Source organism: Pezoporus wallicus, unplaced genomic scaffold (assembly GCF_028554395.1).
Source record: "Pezoporus wallicus isolate ANWC-B61680 ecotype Strahan unplaced genomic scaffold, APGP_CSIRO_Pwel_v1 contig_5863, whole genome shotgun sequence".
NCBI lineage: Eukaryota > Metazoa > Chordata > Aves > Psittaciformes > Psittacidae > Pezoporus > Pezoporus wallicus.
This window is the reverse complement of record NW_026635152.1, coordinates 518,043-542,581: the sequence shown is the minus strand read 5'-3', so window position 1 is coordinate 542,581 and position 24,539 is coordinate 518,043. Positions and strand designations below refer to the sequence as shown.

At 56.3% G+C, this 24,539-nt stretch overlaps 1 protein-coding gene across 6 annotated transcripts in view; it reads left to right on the top strand.

The window, feature by feature from the left end:
- Positions 1-24,539, top strand: part of SCUBE3 (signal peptide, CUB domain and EGF like domain containing 3) — a 35,645-nt gene that overhangs the window by 4,928 nt on the left and 6,178 nt on the right. For 4 of the 6 annotated variants that reach the window (XM_057404314.1, XM_057404305.1, XM_057404296.1 and 1 more), the window contains exons 2-10: positions 4,638-4,760; positions 5,713-5,838; positions 9,514-9,648; positions 12,045-12,170; positions 13,259-13,375; positions 17,200-17,247; positions 20,658-20,774; positions 22,610-22,732; positions 23,951-24,067. In XM_057404314.1, coding sequence (XP_057260297.1) covers positions 4,638-4,760; positions 5,713-5,838; positions 9,514-9,648; positions 12,045-12,170; positions 13,259-13,375; positions 17,200-17,247; positions 20,658-20,774; positions 22,610-22,732; positions 23,951-24,067 — 1,032 coding nt within the window. The remainder of the gene's footprint in view (positions 1-4,637; positions 4,761-5,712; positions 5,839-9,513; positions 9,649-12,044; positions 12,171-13,258; positions 13,376-17,199; positions 17,248-20,657; positions 20,775-22,609; positions 22,733-23,950; positions 24,068-24,539) is intronic. The other 2 variants (XM_057404326.1, XM_057404320.1) reach the window with 1 other exon arrangement.

Below are 24,539 nucleotides of genomic sequence, written 5' to 3'. Positions count from 1 at the left end.
TCCTTTCCCAGTGGGATACCACTGCCCACGGCCGTGCTCTGTGCCCATCCCACTGCAGCGCAGCACGGGTTGCCCTCGTGAGCTCCCCGGGCAAACAAATGCTTAATAAACTGCACCACGGTGTCTGAGGTGGTTATTAATACCCTGGTAAAAAGAGCTACTGAAGTTATAAAGCTTTAATTTGGCATTAAGGCCGAGTGGAAACTCCACGTGCCTGCCAACAGCTACACACACATCCCTATACAGGCAGGCTGTTAACATATATGCCGATATAAAAATAAAGAATAAAATCAAGTTGAAAGAAAGAGCTGAAGTGCTCGCAGAAGAGGGGGAAAAGGACAGTGGATTGGTGTGTTTAGGGGGTTTCTGGTTAGTTTTTGCTGCCCTGTCTTGGCCTCCTCCTCAAATTTATTTGGACTTTCAGCCTATGGATAAAACCCCATCTTTTATTATTATTTTTCTTGTTTTAAACAAAATAAGGAAGTGAGGAAAGAGCCTCAATCCAGGCTCTAAAAATATATGAGCTGTTGCTTTACGGCGCACATTGCCGGCAGCCCGACGCCACAGGGATGGGCGCAGATGTGGGACCTGGGTGCCCATGGGCTCCAGCACCACCAGCCTCAGTCAAAGCCCTTCTCTTCCCGGCTGGGTGCACCCCGGTCCTGGGGGGCTGGCGGTCCCCCCACTTTTGGCACTCTCGAAATGGCAGTGGCGTTGAAACCGTCTGCCTCCAGTGCCTTTGAAATGGAGAATAAAGCTGCAGCTGGAGCGGAACGGGGCCCAACAGCCAGTGCTGGAAAATCCCACCCACAACGGAAGAAAAAACATTGCCCGAGGCACAGGGTGAGCATGGAGCCTCCTGCCCTGCCTCACAAACTCCCCAGCACAGTGGGGCAAGGATGCTCCTGCTCCCTGAGGAGTCCCAATTCACCTCAGAGCATGGGAGCAGGGACCACTGGACATGGGTCAGACCTTGGTCTCCACCAGGATGTGATGTCTTCAGTGCTCAGTATCCCACGCAGAGCAAGGTGCCCCAGTTCTGGGGATTTCATAGAATCCAACTGGTTTGTGTGGGAAGGGACCTTAAAGCTCCTCCAGCTCCAACCCCTGCCATGGGCAGGGACCCCTTCCACTGGAGCAGCTTGCTCCAAGCCCCTGTGTCCAACCTGGCCTTGAACACTGCCAGGGATGGGACATCTATTTGAGGCATGATGTATCCGTCTTGTTGCCAGGTCTGGGCTTGTTTCAGGCAGCTTGGGATGATAAAGGGTTTCTGGTTGTTCGTCCAAGCAGGGTAAGTGAGGGATGCAGGTCTGCAACCTGGCTGGTTTCCCCCACAAAGCCCACGTGGGTTTGGAACCTGGACTTCAGAAGGTCTCAAGCAGTGGGATGAGCAGGGTGCACCCCAGTGAGGAGTTTGCAAGAACGAATGGAGATGGGAACATCAGTAAGGATGTGGTGAGGCACTGGAACAGGCTGCGCAAAGAAGGGTAAATGCTTCATCCCTGGCAGAGTTTAAGGCCAGGTTGGACAGAGCCTTGGGCAATGTGGTCTAAGGTATCCCTGCCCGTAGCAGGGGGTTGGAGCTGGATGATCTGAAGGTCCTTTCCAGCCCAAACCATTGTGTGATTCCATCATTCTGTGATTTACTTTGTTAAATCTTCTCTTTGCTTGGCTTGAATATGAAATCCCTGGAGCACCTGCAGCAGCCCAGCCGATGGCTTTTTTCTGGATGCATTATATTCTCCTGTGGGAAGAGCAGGTTGTCCCAACAACTGAGCTGCCCTTTGGTGGGAAAACACCGGTTACATTGACAAAAAAAAAAAAGCAAAAGTATAGTTTTTCAGAGGTTTTTTGTTTGGTTTTTTTTTAATTCACTCCATCATTTTGGAAGGATACTCCTGAGGAGCCAAAACTTCAGCCTGCTGACATTAGGGTCTTTGCCAACCTTAGGGTGGCTCCTGGGGTCCCAGGGAGAGTGTTTAGTCACTCTTCCCACACACTCACACACACACTTTTTTCCCCCTTTTTCTTCCTTTCTTTTTTATGATCCCATAACCTTTCAGAATGTCTCCAGCTTTGGAAAAATTACAGAGTGTCAAATTTATAATGTTTTCTTTTGTACTTCTGTGTAATCTTTCCAAAGTTAGAGACGTTTTGAAGTTACAGAATGGAAAAGAAAAAGATAGAAAAGACCAATAACACACATGTGTGAGGGGGAGAGACGTGATGTTGTGTTCAGTGCTGCACAGACCTCGTCCATGGCCTTGACTTTGGGGGAGCAGGAGGAAAAAGAAATAGAAAATACCCCCCCCCCAAAAAAAGTGAGGTTTCTGGCCGAAGGGTGGGAAAACATCAGTGATGTGATGGTTGATGGGTGCTGTGTGGGTTTGGGTGTTTTTAGCAGGAGATGGGGTTGATGATTGGTCTGTACTGTTTGGATGCTGGATCCCACCTGGGTGTCAGGGTGAGTGCTTGGGGTGCTGGGAGCCAGCAACTCTCCCCTTGGGACCATCAATTGGAAGCACCAAGGTGTGATTTATAACCTGGTAGGGGAAGAGCTGAGGGAGTGCTCTGAATCCTTAGGGTCAGAACCAGGATCTGCAAATGCAGTAGATCTTTGGTTCAGCATCGCCCATGTTGCTGTGGACTCCTTGTGCTCATTGCTGCTTGTGGAGCAGAGAGCACTCAACATCCCACTCGCATCCCCCTGCTCCAGTGCAGCATCCTCCCACCACCCACCTGGGAGCCCCGGTGAGGGATGCAGGAGCCGGAGGTGAAGTCACTGGAGGCGGTGATGCCAAACAGCACTAATGGGTGGTGGAAGTGCTGCTTCTTATGGCAAAAGGCCCTTTTGAGCCTGAGAACATGGTCAGGAAGGAGCAAGCTCTGCTCCCTGTGGCTTTTGCAGGGTTTTATCCACCAGTGATGATTTGCACATGCTTTTTGGTCTGGAGGATGGGGCCTTTGCAGGTGGGTCAGGAGTGCAGCGGCGCAGCCGTGCCATAGGGTTTGCAGCCAAATGTGAAGTTTGGCTGGGGAGGAACCAAACCTGCACCATGCTCAGCGCCCCAGAGGGAGAACAGCCCTTCCCAAGACCCACAGGACCCCTGTGCAGGGCTGTGAACCTCTCCCCAGGGATGCGTTGGGTGCTGGGAGCAGGGTGCTGGTCCCCTGTGCAAGCCCTCCATCGTTCCCACTGCAGTGGGTCAAGCTCCGGGCAGTGATGAATGGCCCCGGGGAGGCCATGGTGGCCGCGGGCCATGGCTAATGTCAAATAACAAATATGAATGTGGCTGTAAATATTTATACAATGCGCAGGCACGTGCCGCCTCCCCGGTGCGGAGGCAAAGCTCTCCTGCCCCCGCCGCTGACTCACAGCTCCCGGCAAGGAGCCTCCAGGATGGCTGGGATAAGGCTCGGGACGATGCTCCGGTGGCCGTGGCCCCCGTCCTGGCAGGGCTGCCTGCCCACCCGCGGCTTGCAGGGATGTTTCATGTTCTTGGAGCAGCTTTCTAAAGGCAGCTGAGAGCTTCTCAGCCTCGGGTTTCTCTTTCTGGGGTGCAGGGCAGCTGGAGGGCCCCTTGATCCCCCTTCCCTGGTGAGATCCTCCCCATCCCAGTGGGAGGTGGTGGAGGTGAATATCCCCAGGAGCAGAACTGACGTTCCCATGTGCTGGTGGAGTCAGAGCATGGAGCTCAGGGTGCTCAGGGAGCCCTGCCCGCGCCTGAAGGGCTGTGGGTGATGCTCAGCACGCACCTCCCCTGCCAGGGGCACTCAGCTGCCTTACATCCTGGCAGGCATTGGCAGCCAGAGAGGGGATGTGCCTGCTCCGGAGCACCACACCTCCCTTCCTGCCTGTGAGGGAAGGCAGAGAGCAGGCAGGTGAGCAGCCTCTGGATCACAAACCTCTGCTCCACGTGCTCAAGGCTCCTCTGTTTCCCAAATGCCATTAAACCCTCCACTCCCACAGCCTCTTGCCATGGCAAACCCTGGGGCATCACCACTTGAGGCCGTCGCTGGTGCACAGTGCTCCAGATGTCATGCTCTGGGTACCAGGGTGCTGCATCCCGGATAAGTGGGTTGAGGGGCAAAAGGGGGAATGGGAAGATGCAGATTTTGGCTGTGTCCCCAAGGAAGCTTTGATGTTTTCACATCTTCCCACTCCCGGCTCCCAGGTTTATTTAGCGTGGTTCCTGCTAATTCCTGCACATCCTTCTGCACCTAAGAATAGAAAGCGATGATGATGATTTGGGTGACTGGTCAGCTCAGGAAATGGCTAACAGGAGACAAGAGACTTTCACCTCACCCTGGGCTGGCTCCAGCCTGGACTCTGGGCTCCTGAGCAGTGTTTCCTGCCATCAGACATGTGAGAGAGTCGGGGGGTTTCAGGGTGGTTTGTATGAGAGTGGGGACATAGGCTCATGAGTGGACCTAGTGATGCACCATGTCCCTCAGTGAGGCCATCGCCCGTTGTGTCAGGGCTGGGTGTACTGCACTGCTCCCTCAAGCCTTTCTGGGTCATGGGCTGGTTGAGGAGCTGGAGCGCTGCTTGGTTTCATCCCCTCAAGCAGTGGCTCCAGTGGGGTAGAGCCCCCCCAGCTCTCCCCATCGCTCCCCTGCCTCTCCCCTTGCAGATGTCGATGAGTGCGTGGAGGGCACTGACAACTGCCACATCGATGCCATCTGCCAGAACACCCCGAAGTCCTACAAGTGCATCTGCAAATCTGGCTACACCGGCGACGGGAAGCACTGCAAAGGTAGGGACACATCACCACCAACAGTGCCACTCGTCCAACAGGTGACAGCCCCAGCAGGTCAGAGCTGGCGGTGGCTCTTCAGCAGTGTCCCTGCCCTTGCGGAAAGCTGGTTCACCCCAGCACACTGCACGTGTTTTAGTCCCCTTTTTTGCTCTAAACTCCTGGCCTATTGACACCACAGTGCCTGGGGATGGAGGGGAGTATGGCTGTCCTTGCTGGTGGCAGTGGCAGTCACAATGCACCTTCTGTGCTATCCCAGCATTTCCAAGACTGGGGCTGCCCAGTCCCTGGGAGATCACCTGAGGCTTGTTTTATACAAAGCTCTGTGCTTTTTGCTGCAGGGTTTCCAACCCAGAGGCTGCAGAACTGGCCTAGCAGCTAAAATCATATAAATATAATAATAATATATAAATAATAATATGAAATAATATATGGAGGTATAGATGATACAGATATGGATGGAGATGGAGATACATGCAGCCAAGTTGGACACAGAATGAAAACGGGCTCCGTGGAGGAGCAGCAGCAGAAAAGCAGGAGTGGCACAGGGGAAGAATTCCCAGCTCTGCTCAGAGTGGGTCCAGAGTCAGGATGGGCTGACTACAAATAGCAGAGGGATTAAAGTGCGCTCCACACACAGCAGGGCTTCGCCATGGAGACGTCCTGCTCTGCCCACCAGTGTGGGAAATCCCTTGGGATTCCCAGTGCACTGTGCTGTGCCAAGGCTTTAAGGTTAGCTGGGAGTCCAGGGTGCAGACAGGGATGGTTTTGCAGGGTGTGGAGGGATGCTGTACGTGATAACAGAGCTGGGGACCTGCTCAAATAAGCAAGAGATCTCAGGATGCAACATCGGCTGGGTGCAAACACGCTGGAAATGGGGCTCAGCACCCATGCAGAGGGTTGGCCATCCCCTTGGGCAGCCCTGCAGCTCTCCTGCCTCCTCTCTCCCCAGACGTTGATGAGTGTGAGCGGGAGGATAATGCAGGCTGTGTCCACGAGTGCGTGAACATCCCTGGGAACTACCGCTGTACCTGCTACGACGGCTTCCGCCTGGCACATGACGGACACAACTGCTTAGGTGAGGCCCCAGCATGCTGGTGGGATGCTGGCATGTCACAACCCCTCAACACCCTGGTACCTTGGGACCAGCCTGCTGGCTTGCTTTACTGTGCACCTTCTCGCCTCTAAGGCCCCGAGACCAGTTTCAGAGCCAGGGGACCATAGTGGCACTTGCAGGGTGCCAGCAGCAGACATGTCCCGTGCCGTGATGGCTCGCTGGGGACAGGATTGCTCCCCATTGCACAGGGGATGCTGAGGGATGATGCTCAATGCTGGGAGAAAAACTTGCTCCATGAGTTCACCCATAGACTGGGGGAGTTCGGGGTAAGGCAAGACTGGGAAGGTTGGGTTTGGGGATGCTGTGTGTGAGCCACAGCCTCCCCACAGCTGCATCCTGCTGTGGTGAGTGGCCGTGCCGGCAGTTCTGCTGCGCTGCCCAGGGCAGGACCAGCCTGTGGGGCTCACCCGGGCCCTGCCACTCGTGCCTGAGGTCAGCCCTGCACCTGCCAAAATAGATGAGTTAATAGCAAAGCCGGCGGGGATGGGAACCAGTGAAGAGACTGGGTAAATAATCCCTGGGCCAAGACAAACCCGGCGTCTGCCTACGGAGCCGCCGTGCATCCTCCCCACCGCTTCCCACTGCCCCAAACTCCATCCGGCCACGGCGGAGCCAAAGCTCCCGGCAGAGCCCTAGGGCTGGCCGGGCTTCCCACAGCCCGGCGCCCGCTTCCTCCCCCAGCACCCACGGGTGGAATTGCGGGAGCACGGCTCCACCCACCCGCCCTCTACCTGGAGCTCATGCTAGCTCCTAATGAGTGTCTGCAGAGGGGTCATTGATGAGCTCATCGCTGGGAGGAGGAGGAGGGGACGGGATTATGGCCACATACGCTTTGCATTAACCGCCATCACCAGGATCTTTGCAGCCTCCTCGGGGAGGGGGGAGATTTACACAGCTGGGAGGAGGCGGCTCTGCCTTCCTCTCCCCGGGGAGGATGAGCCCGAGGAGAAGAAAGGAAAGCCGGGCTCTGCGAGCCGCACGTCATGTGTTTACAGAGTGGGGTGGGAGGGGATGGAGGTGGCTGGGGAGCAGCTGGGGCAAGGGAGGACCTGAGGGGCAGCCCCAGCTCCCCCCGTGGAGCCTTTCCTCGGCTCATCCCAGCATCTCGGATGTGTTGCTTTCCTGTAGGGATGGGCAGGTCTATCCCAGCACTTCTGTGTTGCTTTGCCATAGGGATGGGGCTGGTTTATCCCCTGCATCCTATTTTACCGGTGAGGATGTTGACTCCCTCCATGCTCCAGCTTGGTTTGCTCAGCAGCCACTCTTGAGGGGCATCAGGGATGAACCCCAGTGGGTTTCTCCATCCTCCTGAAGCATCTCTACTTAGCCAAAAAGAAGAGAAGCAGTGCACAGCAGAAAGTCATGCCCAGGCTTTGCTGGTGCTGAGAGCAGTGGCTGAGCTGGAGATGGGTCAGAGAGGGTCAGGGCATGCCCGTAGGCTCCCCCATCACCCCCACACAGCAACCTTTTGAACCAGAGCAGGAATTGGAGCCCCTGTCCTGACACAGGCCCTGCTGGCTTCTGCCCATCTCTGTTGCATTTAATAAAACAGGCATTAGAGCAGCAGAGTCTTGTCCCAGCCGTCGGGTTTGAGCGGCTGCCTCCTCATGTTTGTGCAGAGCTTGAGGGAAAAGTCGCAAGACCTTAAGCCCTTGTTATAAGTGGGGGGATTTGAGGAGAGTTATTGGCATCTGCAGCACATAGCTTGGCTGGAATGAGCCTCAGAGGAAGCTGCAGGCCTCCTGCCATCACAGAGGACAACCTTTTTGTGTCTGGCTGCAGCCTGGCTGTCAGCCCTAGCTTGCCCTGTGGGCACCCGGGTGTGAGATAAAGATTTCAACACCTCCTTTCCAAGGCAGTGGCTTTGTGGGCTGCTCCTGAGCTTTGCTCCCATGGCAGTTTCCAGCTGTAGTCCTGCTTGGACTTCTGACCATCCCCCAGGGTTGCAGCATTTCCCTGGGCTTGTCTGGGGCAGAGGGCACAGTGCAAGGCACTCACACTGCTTGGACAACCATCCATCCATCCATCCATCCATCCATCCATCCATCCATCCATCCACCCATCCATCCATCCATCCATCCATCCATCCATCCATCCATCCATCCATCCACCCACCCATCCATCCACCCACCCATCCATCCATCCATCCATCCATCCATCCATCCATCCATCCATCCATTCACCCACCCATCCATCCATCCATCCATCCATCCATCCATCCATCCATCCATCCACCCACCCATTCATCCATCCACCCACCCACCCACCCACCCACCCACCCATCCATCCGTCCGTCCGTCCGTCCATCCATCCATCCACCCATCCATCCACCCATTCATCCATCCACCCACCCATTCATCCATCCACCCATCCACCCATCCACCCACCCACCCATCCATCCATCCGTCCGTCCGTCCGTCCGTCCATCCATCCATCCATCCATCCATCCATCCATCCATCCACCCATCCATCCACCCACCCACCCGTCCATCCACCCGTCCATCCATCCACCCATCCATCCACCCATCCATCCATCCATCCACCCATCCATCCACCCACCCACCCGTCCATCCACCCGTCCATCCATCCATCCATCCATCCATCCATCCATCCATCCATCCGTCCATCCATCCATCCATCTCTTTGCTCCAAAGCAAGGGATTTTGGTGCCTGCTGTGCCACTCAGGGAGGAGGGCAGTGCCGGGAGGATCCCCCTCAGCACGGTCCATCACTGAGTGTTTCCAGCCACCAGTGCTGGCAGGACTCAGCTTTTCTGGCTCTGCAACACTAAAGTTCATGGGAGGTTTTCTTTGGCACGGGACCTCCCACTCCCCATCCTGACACCATCACCCAGCTCTGGGACTGTGGGTGGAAGGGGCAGGGGTGTGATTCTCTGGCCAAGTCCTGGTTGCTCTGGCATCTTGGGGCACTGGTGAGTTCAGCTTGGACCACTGTCCCTAGAAACCATTTGGACACAGTAAAGGCAATTGCTCTTCGTTTGGGTTGGAACTAGATGACCTTAAGGTCCTTTCCAGCCCTAACCGTTCTATGAAACAAGGGATTCGCAGGGATGGAGCAGGAGCAACCTGGGGCAAGGGCTTTGCCAGTGCCACGGGTGCACAGCTCAAGCCCCTTTGAGCCTCGGCTCATTAAACTGAAACAGGCATGAGGGCAGCGGAGCTGCTGGGGGTTTGAGTCTCCTTACAAATAATTATCCCGGCTCTGGGCTAAGGTTTCCCAGCTCTCCCTAATGAAGTGCAGGCATCCCCAGCCAGCAACAGGCTCGGAAGGGCTAGGAGCAGGGGGTGGCTGCCTTCAGTATCCCATCTGAGCATGCTGGGTGTGCTGGGGGTCATGGGAAAGGAAAAATCCCTTTCTCTGTGGTTTTGGGTTCCCTTCTGTCAGACGAGGCTGGACCATTTTTGCCTGTTAGCTGAGGAAGCTGCATGGGCTCTGCAGCCCATCCCATGGGGTGCTTTGCCTTCATCCCCTGAAGTCCTAAAGCATCTCCCTTTCTTCTAGCTGGGGGATCATGGATGTAAAGCAGAAATAAGGTGCAAATCTGTCACACCCAGTTCCCCATCCCCTCTGTGTGCCATGGATCCCTGCTCACCTCCCGCCATGTCCCCTTTGCAGACCTGGATGAGTGCTCAGAGGGCAACGGCGGCTGCCAGCAGACCTGTGTCAACATGATGGGCAGCTATGAGTGCTTCTGCCGGGAGGGTTTCTTCCTCAGTGACAACCAGCACACCTGCATCCAGCGCCCCGAAGGTTAGTGCCTGGCCTTTCCCTCCAGCCCTGCATTAATGGACAGATCTGTCACCTCTGGCCACCGCTGCACTGCCTGGGTATGGGTCTGGGTTTGGGTTTGGGTTTGGGTGCTGCTTCATGACCCTTCTTGGTGTTGCAGATTTGAAAGTAAATTTATTACGAGCACATTGCTGTGGGGCTCATAAACATCTCTTAGAAAACCCTCTCAGGCCCCTTAGTCAAGCTCAGTAATACCAGGCGGAGGAAGCTGATCCTATACCTAGAGTGTTTTGTTAAATAAAAGGTAGCTGGAGATCCTCACACCCCCCTGTGAGACTTCTCTTCTCCTGCCAGGTCTTGTGCAGCACCAACCCCTTCCTCTTGATATCAGTTCTAAATTGCTGCCATCTGGAGCAGTCTCGTAGCCAAAATAGGAGGAAATAAGAGATTTTTGCATCTCCACTGATTTTTATCTCTGCTGTTCAGCAAAGCCAGCTGAGTTTTGCTTGCCTCCTTCCCCCTTCCCAGCTGTGTCAGTCGCTCCAGCTCCCCTGGGAATCTTGCCCAGCCTGGGACAGCTCAACCGTGGTGGCATCTCCTGCGTCCCTATTCCCTGTGTGTCCAGGAGGGATGAGCTGGCTGCTCCTTCCTCTCCATGACACAGTGGGTGGCCCTTGCTGGGGACAGGGGTGCAGGTGCTGGTGTTTGAGCTGATTTGTTGAGCTGCAGAGTGGTGTTGTCCTGGGGAGGTCTGTGTTGCTTCTGCACCCTGAGGTTGATCTTGTAGCTGCTACGTGGTCCCTGAGCTTGGGCTCAGGAGGATGAGGGGTGAGAGGGTTGCAGCTGGTCCCTGGGATGTGAGCCTGGAAAAAGCAGAAAGCTGAGGACAATCTGGGGTCTGATATTAAAGCCTGTTCTGACTTTACTCTTGGCTTTTGGGCACTGCCAAGGCAGAAGCATTCAGTATTAGAGAGCTAAACCTCAATGTTATGGCTGCTTCCTTCCTTCTGGGGTCCTTGCCAGCTCCTTGTTTCTCTTCTCTCCCCTGGCAGGAGGCTTTCTCCTTTCCCTCTGCTTTTTCTCCTTTTCTGATTCTGCTCTTGCTTTCCTCTCTCCCCTCTGATGCACAGGGGATGAAACTTCTGGGTAAGAGACCTGGGTGATAGATCCCAGAACCCCACTCCTGCAGCACCACCACCCTCTCCCTTGCACTGGTCCCTCCCATAAGGAGAGGCCAAGGGTTGGGGCTCACTGGGTATTGGTGCCTCTAAACCCTGTTGTGCTCAGCCCAACAGCGGCGGTGGAGCCACCGAAAGCAAAAGGTGCAAGCGCCTTGTGCTGGTGCAAGAGCAGATGATGGTGTAGCAGGGAAAGGGATGATTAAAGGGGTGCATCCCTTCCCAGGCAGTGGCTTTAGGCACTGGGGAATCGCCGTGTCCTGCGGCGCAGGAGGATGCTGGGCGCGGGTGGAATCGCCTGAGGAGTTGGAGGAAAACAGCGTGCGGGCAGCCCGGCCTGGAGGGGAGCCAGGGCACGCAGGCTCCAGAGCCTGTGTCTGCCGGGGTGCGCCGAGGGAGCTCTGCAGACCGCTACTGGGATGTGGCTTCTCTGGAAGCTCCAGGGGGGCAAATGGTGCGGCAGGGCAGGGTCAGCCTCGGAGGGCCCCGTGTCCGCTGTGGTACGGGGATGTGATGGAGATGCTGCCACATAGTGAAGAGCAACGATAAAAAAGAATGAGAGAAAAAAGCTGGTTGGAAGAGAGGCTGAGAGCACTCTGGCATCCCTGGGGCATCGCAGGGGTCCCTGAGGCAAGGCTTGGTGGAGACAAGGGACTCGAAGCAGCATCCTAGCCCCAGGGTACCCTGGAGGATGCCAGAGGGATGGACTGGGGCTCCCCACAGGGTGGGAGTTCCCAGCCCCAGTGTGGAGGCCCGGGAAGGGAGGGCTGGTGTGATTGGAGGCAGGAGGCTTTAATGACAGAGGGCTCCCTGCCACTCACTTAGAGATGATCGTCCTGTCCTGGAGCTAGGTGGGATCTGTGGGGCAGGTGATGGGGAGCAACCTGGGACACCCACAGGCTGCAGCCTCTGGTTTTTAACCATTCCAGTGAATGCTTGGTGCATCTCAGCATCCTCCTTCAAGGAGATGTGGGAACGGGGTCTTGCCCGAGGTGGTGGGAGGGAATCAAAGGTTGAAAGCTCCAGGGTGGCTCTGTCCACCTTGCCAAGCAGCTCTGTGCCAGGAGGTGCTGCCCTTTGAGACACCTTCTTCAAGGCAAGAACCCATTAATGTTCTTATTGCAAGGTTTTCCTCCATCTCCCCCTCCCCATCCCACCCCACCCCAGAGATCCCTCTGCCGCCACAGACCAGTACCAGCAAACTTTTGGAGCTTTCCTTCGCTTCCTTCTCTCTTTTAGAAGGAATGAACTGCATGAACAAGAACCATGGCTGTGCCCACATCTGCCGGGAGACCCCCAAAGGGGGCATCGCCTGCGAGTGCCGCCCCGGCTTCGAGCTCACCAAGAACCAGCGGGACTGCAAATGTAAGGAGCACTCCAGGGATGGGGATACAGTTTCCTGGGAACCCCTAACCTTGTCTCCATGAGACAAACGCCTCCTGGCCTTGCTGCAAAGCCTTGACCCCTGGTAGCAATTGGTTTATCGAGCCTGAAGCTCTCTGGGCTTCATTGTCCTCCAGCATGCCCAGCTCTGCCTCTGTTGCTCTCACAGAGGATGCTCTTGGCATCCTCCTCTGCCATGGGACATTGTGCTCTTACGCTGACCAGGCTCAAAAGGCACTTGAAGGGGTCCCAGAGGTGTAGCATCCTCTGTCCCTGCCCCAGTGTCTCACTTTCCAAAGAGGAGATGAACAGGGAGAATGCAATTGGCACAGGATGAGCACAGGAATTCTTTCCCTGGGGGTCATGGTGTTCTGAACCCGTCTCATCTCCTGCCAGTATCTCACTGGTATTGCCAGGGTTATTAAATAGAGATGAATGTGTTTATGCAGTTATTTTTGTTTCTCCTTTTGTTATATGCAGCAAATGTGTAAAATGAGATGGAGTTTTAATCCTATGAGCCTGTTTTCCCTCCGTGGTAAATGAACAGTATGCCTTGCCTTTTGGGAAGGGCTGAGAGGGATTCCCAGGAGCACCTGAATCATTCCAGAGCTCAAGAAAGTCCCACCCTTCCCTTGTAACATCAGATTCCGGGGTCAGGGGCAGCCAGCCCACAGGTCCCCTTTGCTCATGCTCCACCAGTGGCATTTAGAAAATAAGCAAAGAGAAGACACAAGAAACTTAGATCTAAGGCAGAAGCTCTTCCCTGTGAGGGTGCTGAGGCGCTGGCACAGGGTGCCCAGAGAAGCTGTGGCTGCCCCATCCCTGGCAGTGTTCACGGGTAGAACTGAATGATCTTAATGTCCTTTCCAACCATAACGGTTCTATGATTCTATAAACCAGAGTTTGCATCTACCAAGATCCTGCAGGGAAAGTCAAAGGGCTCCAGAAATTTTCCAGGAGGATATGGATGAGGTTTCCCCAAGCTGGCTTTATGCTACTCCTTGAGGATGCTGGGTGGGGAAGAAAGGGGCTGGGGACCCTGCTGACAGCCTATTCTTTGCCTCCTGTAGTGACTTGCAACTACGGGAATGGGGGCTGCCAGCACACATGTGACGACACCGACCAGGGGCCCAAGTGTGGCTGCCACGTCAAGTTTCTGCTGCACTCCGACGGGGTGACGTGCATAGGTAGGTGCGAGCCATGGCCTGGGATGTGGGGGGGCTCCTCTTCCTCCCTGGGCAATTTGCTCTCAGCCTGATGAAGGGGCTTTGGGGATGTGGCGTTTCCTCTTGCTGGGACTGGAGAGCCTCGGTGATGTGAGGGGTGGGGTTGGTACCCGCGGGAATGCGCTGCTGCTCAGCCACAAAGGGCAAAAGTGGCTGCGGGGATGCTTGAGCGGGTGGTTGGGGTTTGGTTTGTTGTGCTGGGGTGCGAGCAGGGTCCCTGCCTGTCTCCGTGCTGCTGGAGGGAGAGGGCTGAGAACATCCCCATGCTAGACGCTGTTACTGTTGCCGTCACTGGCAGCATTTGAGGAGGGACAGAGGGGATGGATTTAGTCCCTGTGATCTGTTCTTAGTTGGCACCATGGAGCCTGGGCTCAGGAACAATTGTCTAGCCAAAAACAAAACCCAAAGCCCTGACAACCTGACAAGTGAACCACCCCCAGAATTGTCCTTTTCCTCCGTGTGTTTTCAAATTGTAGAACATCAAACGGAGGTCGAAATTTTACTGGTTTCATATGCTCGTGCTGCCGAACAGCTGATTCGATTTAAAAGAACATTGCATTTGGAGAGTGATTAAGTCCACAAATTGCTCCAGACATTTGAGTTCTCATTGCAAAATAAAAATGAAAGAGGAATTGAAAGCGAGAGAGAGGGTTTGGCTCCCTGTGGCCCTGCTGTGCCTGAACAGCTTCCCAAGGACAGCTCCATCCTCGGGGTGAGCAGCCGAGGAGCCCCCTGAGCCCCTGGCTGCTCCCCACCAGCTCAGTGGATGCATCAAAGCCCTCCTGCCTGTCAGCTCAGCTGCCTGTGACCTTAACATCACCGCTGTCACCCAGCCCGCTGCCAGGATTAGTCCCAGTCCCTCCTGGCAGCTGGCAGGATCAGCCCCTTGTCTCCGCCATCCTCGTGTTCGCTTCCGTGGCCACCACATCCCGTCCCAGCCGCTGAGGACACGATAACCAGGGGGTTGTTGTGGTGCCCGGGGTGGGGAGCGCTCCTCCAAAGGGGACTTTGGGGTGCATCAGCTGGTGTGCTCCTCCTGGGTGGAGGTCCCTGTGTGTGTGCTGTCTGTGTTGGTGTGAGGACTCAGGGAGGTTTGGCACCAAAAGGGTGCTCCTGACCTGGTGGGTGCAGTGGGTGGGAGAGCAGCTCCCCAAAGCAGCTCATGGTTCGGGAGATGCTCAAGAGGGGTGTTTTTGCCAGACAGTCTCAGCACTTGGATGCGAGTACCATGGGCAGGGTGGTGGGATTTGGGGGTTTCCAAAATCATTCATCCTCACGGCCTTGACCAAAATCTCCCTCTTTGTTCCCAAACCATGCGCCCTATCTGCCGGAGAGGCATCTCCCACCAGAGCCGGTACATCCCCGTGAGCTCTCCCCTCACCCCTATTCCTAGGGGAACTCAAGCACCACAATGAAGGATTTTAGGAGCATCACCAGCCCCAAACCCACCACCGGCCCTTTCCCATCCCTTTCGGCTCTGCAGCAGGAAGGAGCCTGCCTGGATCCAGCATTCCCGGGGGGATCCCAGCCCCCAGCCCCAGCACGGGAACACTGCGGGATTGTGCTGCGGCCGCTGGGAGCCGGCGGCTGCCCCGCGGGGGCAGATTTACAGCCGAGGTACCTGCTCGGATATTTATAACCACCCTTTCTTGTTTTATGGCCGGCGCTCAGCAAACAGCCCTCCCCCCGTGCTCCCTCCGCTGCCCCTTCCCCGTTTCCTCTGAAATATTTCATCATTTCAAGGGGAATAAAGTTTCCAGCGAGGGGAAACACAAACTCGCTCCCCGGGCCGTGGGCTTTGAAATTGTACGCGGTGCGTTTGATGGGCTGCCGGGCCAGGCCCCTGCTCCAGGTTCCCTTCAGATCACACCACGCGGCAGGAAGCGCGCTCGGCCCCTGTGAGTGACAGTTTCATTAGGCCACGGCCGGTGTTTTTCATTTTTCCGCTTTTTATTGCTGCTTTTAAAAATGCAGATAATGAATAACATGCCTCTGAGCAGAGCGGGGCCAGCCCTAATGGCTCCCAACATGTCTCGAGGGGGAGGGGGAGCCGGGAGGGGAGGCCAATGACCTGAAATATTGATATTTACGCTCAAAAAAAGCAGCTCTTTTCACAAAGGAAATAAAAAGCAAGGACACGGAATCGCCCTTCAGCAGCCCCGGCTGCAGCGCCCGCGGGCAGATGTGAACCAGGCTGCTGTGGTCGATGCAGATTTTGGCTTTCCGGGAAGGTTTGCAAGCCGGGGCATCACTGTAGCTCCCTCCCAGTGATATTTGGGGTTTAATGGGACTGATGCTGTCCCCTGCTTGTGGCAAGCACCGGAGGAGCAGGAGGAGGTGGATGGGGAGGAAACATGAGTGGATGGAGAAGGAAACTAAACCCAGCTCAAGTTTTATGGTTGATTTCCTGACCCGTGCCTGGGCAGTTTGCAGCAGCTCCGCCGATGCTCTGGCTTTGTGCAGCCGAACCCTGCTGCAGGTCAATGCCTGGGACATGGGAGGGAAGGGGTTGAGGCATAGGAAGGCTCTGGGAAGAGGAAGGCAGGGCTCAGGGACACGAGGTGGTTTGCCATGGGCATTCCATGCACACCCCGTACACATCAAACTCCCCACGGAGACGCGGTCCCTGTGTCCCGGCTGCTGAATCCCTGCCCTTAGCCTGAGCCCCCTGCACAGCACAGGCACATGGGGGCTGCCTTTCCCCTTTTCCCCTTCCACTGTCTCTCCTCGCACAGACCCGACGTTGTTCCTCCTGAAGCAGAGATGCGCTCGCCTCCGCTCGGGTCATGGGCTCTGGGTGCCCTGAGCACCCCACGCTCAGCCAGGGGCTCTCTGGCTTCAGTGCAGCAGTGCCACAGGGTTCTGTCCCCTCCCCGGCATGTCTGGGATGAAGGAGGGACATCTCCCAGCCATGGGGGTCTCCCCCAAAACCGAAGGGGTTTGGACAGGCTGTGGAACGTGGGATGCTTCAGACAGGGTGATGGAGGAGCTGATAGCAGCAGACCCAAATGGCAGGTTTTGACTCTCTGGGAGGTGGGTGATGCCAGGCAGTTTCCTTTGCAGGGCAAAGCTCTTGCTAAGGTTTTGGGGCAAGCCCCGAAAGTGATCTCTGGGTGTTTTTAGCACCAAAATCTTGCACCTATTTTGGGGTCTATGGCTTTGCCCAGGCTGCTCTCAGCCCCATCTTGGCCATTTGCACTCCCCACCAGGCTCCCCTATGACCCTTTGGGTACTCAGCACCCTGGGGCTGTGCCGTGCCCCCTGGGGCTCCCTGCACCTGGGTGCATGGGTGATGCTGAGCGGCCAAAGCACACCCAAAATGTGGGCTCAGCTGCTAGATCCAAGTGGTGCAAGTGCCACTGGTGGGACAGAGTCACCTCCGGAAAGCCCAAGGGCATGCAGTGTCCATAGAGCTCCAGCCGGGGGTTGCATTCAGCCCCAGCACGTGGGGGTGCTAATCCGGTCAGGACCCGGCTCCCCAGACTAACGGGCTGCACTAACGCTCCTTGCAACGCGCTTCCTCCTTCTCACACGGAGAGCACAAAAGCCAAGGGGGTTCGGTGAGGCTGTGGAACATGGGATGATGCTTCCGACAGGGTGATGGAGGAGTCGATAGTGCCAGACCCAAACCTCTGCTTTGGGCTCTTCTGGGAGGTGGGGGGGAGCCAAAACGCAAAGGGAGGATTTCCACGAGGCTGGAAAGGCGGTGGAGTGGAACCGTTGACGTGTGACACCAACCGAGCTCCTTGCTGGACACTGTTTCTAAATCACTTTTTTATAAACAGGGGAGAGACACTTCCAGCAACACGTTATCCTTGAGACGTTTTCTAATGGTAAATATTTTTGTTCTCTATCTCTCTGGAGGGGTCTAACAGTAGCTGGTCTCCCAACTGGAGATCATAACCGGGCTCGGGGGGCTGAGCTGTCACGCTAACCGCATGCCTCACTAACCCACTGCTGCTTCGTAACCCCACAGAGCGAGCCTGGCCTTGGGCTGCAGGAGGATTTGGCTTTTGGGGACACAGAAGGAAACCCTCCCCTGGCTGCACTTGCATGAGGCGGGGGCTCTCGCGTTGCTTTGGGCGATCCAGCCTGGTGCAGGGGTGATAATCCACTTTCCAGTGGCTGTGGCAAGGGTTATCCCTTCCCAGGATGCCAAGCAATTCCCAGAGGAGCTAGTGGTGGGCTGCTGGTGGCAGTGGGGTTGGGAGGGTGATACTCATGCCCATCTCTGCACTGTGTGTCCCCAAAGTTACCCCTTCCCGGAGCCCACCCGCTCATAGACGGACACCCTCAGGGTGCCCCAGGCTTTGGCCCAGCAGAGCTCCAATGACCCTTTATGGGGCTGGGCACCTCGGCTGCTTCCCCACATATTTCTGTGCAGCCTCTCTTGGGTCTCTAAGCTCTCCATGAAGGTAAGGTGATGCCTCTGCTCCAACAGCAAGGGAACTGAGCCAGTCTGATGGTGCAGGGACTTGTCTGTGGTGGGGAACCTTGCTCATGGACGTGATGGATGCATGGAAACTCCTGGCTCATCCAGGAGGAGCTGTGGTAGCTTTCAGGGGGGCTCTGCAGAGCCTTTCCCACAGGGATGGGAGAAGGGGGGACCGCAGCTCTGCGCCATCACCGTACTCCAGCCAACCTGGCTGTAATTCCTCTGAGTACAGCTCAGTTATCTCCTTGGGCTGCTGGGATCGCAGTCCCGCTGTGATTGCTGCTGCCTGGCAGGTGCAGGGAAGCCGGAGCGAAGGGTGCACCTTCATCAGCAAAGGGTGCTGAGCGGGGCGAGGATTTCCATGGCGTGGTGGTTGGGAACTGAGAGCGGAGCTGGGATGGAGGAGGGCGGGAAGGAGTGCGTGTCTGTGTGCGAGCTGCTTTGTCTTCTCCTTCCCCGCGCGGTGGAGGCCCTCGCCAAAGCCCTGTGTGGTTGGGTGAGTCACGCCAGGCTGGAGCAGCCCCCGGCACTGCCGAACAATGCGGCTCTCCCGGGGCCCCTGGCCCCGTCTCCCCGTGACCTCCCCTACTCACAGGTTCCCCAGAAGCCCCCTCCACGCTCTTTGTAAGCCCAGGACAAGGTCTCCCCTTTGTAAAGGGGTTTGCAGCGCTGCTCCAGCCGTACTGGCTCAGCAACCACCCCATGCGTACCCCGGGCGGGGTCTGCATCCTGCATGGGATGGTGGGTTGGGTTTCTTTACAGCTCAGCTGGAATTCCCAAAGGTGCAAAGAGGCCAGGAGGGGAGATGGGTGCTGCAGCACAGGAGGAGGCTGTGAGCATGGTGAAACAGGCACCGTGCTCCATGGAGAGCCCCGTCCTCCCTGGTGCAGCCACTTCTCTGGTCCCTTGATCCCACCAGAAGCAGCTGCAGCGCTGAGCCCGTCCCCTCACCTCAGCAGTGACCCTGTTAAATCAGCCCTCCCTGGGCTGCTTCTGCACCAGCTGCTGGAACAAAGGCTGGTATTGAACAATTCATCAGGCTTCCAGAAAGTTTCCCTTCCCTTCGGCTTGGTGTTGCCCGCGCTGTGCTCTTTGCCCCGGTGCCACAGGGGAACCAACGTTCCCGACACGGGGCGGCTGCTTGCAGGGAGAGGACCTGGCTGGAGGAATATCTGCAGAAATCCCTTCCTTGCCGTTAGGTTTTGTAATTGTGGTGGCTATTAACTTAATAAAATGGTCCCTTTTGTTCTCTTATTATGGGACATCATAAAAATAGCAGCGGCAAGACGAGCACAGAGTGATCCCAGCTCCCTTGCCCCGAGGCAAATGGTTGGATGGTTCAGTCATTCCCACCCCATGCGGCGCTTGCAAAAAGCGGGAGAACCTGGGATTTGCTCTTTCCAAGGAATTTCTTCAAGGCATTTTCATCTTGGGTTCCTTGAAGCCCAAATGCCTCATTTATCCAAGCAACCAGCCTTCTGAAAGGAATATTTTATTATCCTTTGTGAACAACTTCATGCACTTCAAACCATTGTTCTGGTGGTTAGGACCAAAATTGAGGATTGATCTCACAGGGAAGCTGTCAAGCTGAAAATGCTTCATTTAAATTAGTGTCCCTTCTAGTCCTACCAGCCACAGCTGACTTTGATAATACTGGAATAATTAGTGCTCTTTTTTTCCTTCTAAATTGGATTTTTTTCCACTGATGCTGCCTCTGTGTGTGTGTGTTCTAATTATATGAAGCGTCTCCTAAATTAGCCTGGGACACTGGACAGGCTGGCGTGCCCGAGCGGCGGGTGACAGTCCAGGCTCACCCATGGCTTTGTGGCTCAGTGGCGGTGGTGGCAGCAAGCGGGGCTGGAACCCGCTTTTCCTTCCTCCATCCCACTGGGACTGGGGCTGTGCATCCGCATCCATGGGGAGCTGCAGTCGGGGCACCCCGGTGAGAGCCGGCTCCGGCTGCGTTTAGCACAGCCAGTGCTGGGCCTTTGTCACTTGGACACGCAAGTCGTCCTCATTGGAAATGGCAAAGCCAGACTCCACCAGACACTGTTTTGGTGGGACACAGCCTGGATTCCAGCATGGAGGCTGAGCGTGGTGGGATTAATCCCATGGAGATGCTTTTCCGTCCGTCAGCTGGGAAGCTGATGCATTTCAGGAGTGAAAAGCTTCTGTCAAACCACCTCTGCTTTTCCCAGTGTCCTGTTTGCTGTTCCACATCAAGATCTGCCGACCCCGTTCTCCCTGGGTGGGCAGGAGCCACTCTGCTCCCTGCCTGCATTCATAAAGCATCCTCTAAGGAGGGGACAAGGCTGTCCCCACTGCTTTCACTGCTTAAATGCAGATACCCAGTATATAAGAGCAGGTTGTTGGAAGGCAGAAGGGTTGCAAAGGAACCAGGGAATGGGGAACCAGGAAATCTGGGTGCTTTTTCCTGCCTTAGCACTTGGGGGAATCACAGACACCCTTATTTCACCCCCAAACTCACCAGGGAGCAGCACCCAGCGGTGGGAAGGCAACAAGCTCGGGGTTTTCTGCGGAAGCAGAAGATGCTGCAGGGGTGCCAGTGCCTCAGTCCCCTTTCCCTTGCTCTCTGTACCAGGGGTTTGTTCATGGGGGTGACCTTGTTACTGCTGGGAAAAGCCATGAGCAGTTTTGGTGTCTCTGCACTGAGGTTTGCACTCATTGCTTCCTTGGCCAGTGGAGCCATTTGGGTGGCATGGGGACAGCTGGGTGGTGTGACCCCCCCACCGCAGCCTTTTCAACACCAGTCCTTCAGCTCGGCTGCTCTCTCCTCTGTCCCTGCAGAGACGTGTGCTGTGAACAACGGGGGCTGTGACAGCAAGTGTCATGATGCAGCGACGGGTGTGCACTGCAGCTGCCCCATGGGCTTCATGCTCCAGCCTGACAGGAAGACGTGCAAAGGTAGGTGGGTGTGAGAGGGGCCGGGCTGTTCACTGCTCACCTTTGGGTGCCTCAGACCTCACTTTGTGTCCTGTGGCTCAGGTTTAGCTCAGCTCAAGGTTACTCACAGCATTTGCTTGCTTGGTGTTTGCATCCGTGGGTGCAGATGGGTATCCCCCCAGGTTTGGGTACTCATTTGGTTGGCCCCACTCTCCTGGGAAGCCTATGGAGAAGGGGAAAGGGAAGGCTGGGTCAAGCCAGAGGCAATGGCTTGACACACATGGGCCTGGAGGGTCCTGTCCCACCTTGCTCCAACCTGCTGCCTCAGTTTCCCCATAGGTAGGTATGCAGGAAATCCACATCTTTTCTGGGAACATGAGATGCACGAGTCCCTCTTTGTACGCTGGCCAGGCAGGTCCAAGCACCATGTCCCATTTCATAGAACCATAGAATAGTTTGAGTTGGAAGGGACCTTAAAGCTCATTCAGTTACACCCCCTGCCACAGGCAGGGACCCCTTCCATAGAGCAGCTTGCTCCAAGCCCCTGTGTCCAACCTGGCCTTGAACACTGCCAGGGATGGGGCAGCCACAGCTTGTCTGGGCACCCTGTGCCAGCGCCTCAGCACCCTCACAGGGAAGAGCTTCTGCCTTAGATCCAACCTGACCTTCCCCTGTTTCAGTCTGAACCCATCACCCCTTGTCCTATCACTGCAGTCCCTGATGAAGAGTCCCTCTCCAGCATCCTTGGAGCCCCCTTCAGACACTGGAAGATATTTTCGGATACTGGATTTGGGCAGGACACCACAGGAGGTTGCTCACTTCTGTGTGCTCCCACCACCATCCACATCCACCTGCCCCTGCAAGGGGGAGCAGTCCAGGCTGGTGACCCCACACCCCAGCGTTGCCCCCCTCCCTGGGCAAGGGGCACCATGACCCCGGGCTGCCTGGCGCCTGTGTTGTGTCTTTTGGCAGCTCTGGGAACTTGACCCCGGTTGAAAGCAAAGCCCATCCCGCTGCTCCCTACCTGCTGACTGCTTCCAGAACCCCGCGCCTGGTGTTTTATCAGAGCATCCCCCTCCCCTCCAATCCTGCGCTTTCCAGGACCATGCAATAACCCAGAGCCATGTCCCCTGTGTCTGGGGGTTTTATTGCAGCTGGTTTATAGCCTGCTCCCTCACAGTCGTAAAGAGAAAACCCCAGAGAGCCCCAGAGAGGCAGAGGTGCCCTGGCGCTGGGGGTGGTGGGGTGCTGCTTCTTCCAGGTCTCCTTCCATTTTACAGGTCATTTCCTAGCAGTAAATTTTGTTATTAGTGGAAAAGGGGGAAAAAAATCAACCAAAAAAAAACAAGTCCCAGCCTCCTTCCAGGTTTCTGGGGCTCTTTGCAGTTATTGTGCATGATCATTTTTAGCTTTGTTTATGGCAGGAAGGAGAAGACAAGCAAAGGTGAGGATTGAAAAGCACAGAGTTTGTCTCGTTTCTGCTGTTCTTGGTCCCCAGAATTAGCCCCCAGCCCAAACCCGTGACTCCGCAGACTCTGGCGTGATGCTTTCCCCCATTGCCAGGCTCTTTCTGAGTCCCTGGCTCCTGCCTCTGCTCTGGGGGATGCTGAGACCTGCAGAAATTAAATGTTTTGTGCAACTTCCAAGCTCAGCAGAGCCCAGGAGTCCCCAGTGTCCTGCATCAGCTCCCCAAGTGCACCAGATAAAACCAGGAGCCACGTTCCCCCAGTGCCCATCAGAGCCCAAAGGCTTTCTCCCATCTGCCGGCTCCCAGTGGGGACAGAGTCCGAGGGGATGATCCCTCCCTGCCTGCCGAGCATCCCAGCTGGAGTGTGCCGTGTCCCCTGTCCCCACAGACATCGACGAGTGCCGGCTCAACAACGGTGGCTGCGACCACATCTGCAGGAACACGGTTGGCAGCTTTGAGTGCAGCTGCAAGAAGGGCTACAAACTGCTCATCAACGAGAGGAACTGCCAAGGTAAGGGGTGGCAGCAGCCCAGCACCCTGCCCTGCCCGGGGACATCACCTCTCCTGCTCTCCAGTGTTTCCAGCCCTCCCATGGCTACTGCTGAAGGAGTGCTGGCCTGGTTCCTCTGGACCACGTCCATCCTTCAGGGGAATTAGTGCTGGATTTGGGTTCTGGTCTGGGGCTTAGCCCTTTGATCTGCACTGGATGACGGTCATGGCATTCCCTGCAGCCCCATGGGCTAGGATGTGGCTCTGCCTGCCTCTCCCCCTTGCCTGGCCACCCCACAGCATTGGCTGGATCATTCCCTGCTCAAGGATGTGTTGGTTTTTGCAAGCTGTCAAGGCAGAGCAAGGATTTTAGTGGCTTTTGTAAAGGGAATGCCCCTTGCCCTATCTGTGGAAAGCAGGAGTTGGGGGGAAGAGGCATCCTGCTCACTCTGCAGGGAGCTGGCTGCTCCATGCTGCTTCTTCCACCTTTTTCTCCCTGTTTCCTGCACATCCCTCCTAAACCCAGCTTTAAACAACCTGGCAGGTCACTAGGCTGTCTCGAGGGATCACAGGGCTCTGCACCCCCAGTCCATGGCCGAGGTGAGCCCAGTGGGAGTGCCTAAGCCCAAGTGTTGCCTCCCAGAAGCACATGGCCAGGGAAGGAAGGGGCTGGCGTTCTGGGGCCATGACCACTTTCATCTCTGTCCAGGCCCAGCACTCGGGATTTTGATGTGAGCAGAGCAATTGACTTAATGAAGGCCATGAAACGGTGCTCAAACCCACTGGGATGGGCTCACCCACCAAGCCAGGGCCTCCCTGCCATGGCCAAGTGCCCCATGGGGCCGAGCAGACATCCCTGGCACTGTCCTGGGGCAGGACCATCCCACACAGCATTCCCACTTGTCACAGGGCAGAGCCAAGGCATCCTGTGCCAAGGACACGGCGCTGGTATTGTCTGAGGGTCAAAGGGGCTGCAGGAGCTTGGGGCAGGGCAAACGCTAGGGCAGTGGGAAAGCTTGGATGCAGGCAGGGTGGGAGCAGTGTCCCAGAGCATCCTGGTGTTGGATCCCCAGAGCAATCCAGTGCTGGATCCCTGGCGCATCCCAATGCAGTATCCCACAGCATCCCAGTGCAGCCCCCAGCTTGCTGGAGCAATTGGAGCAGGAGGGGGACAACCCTTGTCTCTGGGGCTGCCCCTTCTCTGCACCAGCCTTCACCTCCCTCCGTGCCTCCCCTCCAGACATCGACGAGTGCTCCTTCGACCGGACCTGCGATCACCTCTGCATCAACACCCCAGGCAGCTTCCAGTGCCTCTGCAACAAGGGTTACACGCTCTATGGGCTCACCCACTGCGGAGGTAGGGCTGGCACGGTGCTGGCAAGGAGGGACCCAAACCCAGCAGGGAGGCACACGGGGCACTCAGGGATGGGACAGCCCCATGGCATGGTTGCAGTGTGACCACTGGGGACACCGCTCACACCAAGGGCCCATGGGGAGGATGGGTGGGTTCCCCACATCCCCTGAGCTGAGGCCGGGCTGGGAGGGGGCTCGCAGCCAGACGCTGGTGTCTGCAACTTCAAACACAGCGACAGGAACAATTTGCGTCGTGTCTGCAGCGGCAGAGAGGGAGGGAGAAATCCCCAGCGCTTTTGGCAGGGAGCTGGGAAGGGGAACATCAAAAGGGGTTGATTTAAGTTTCACAAGGCAGATAGCTCCCAAAGGCAGGGGTGTGCAGTGCCCCGGGGTGCAGGGATGCAGATGAAACACGCTCCGGAGGGGGCTGCTGGAGCTTGTGGCAGCAGGGGTGCCGGTGGCCTGGGAAGATGACA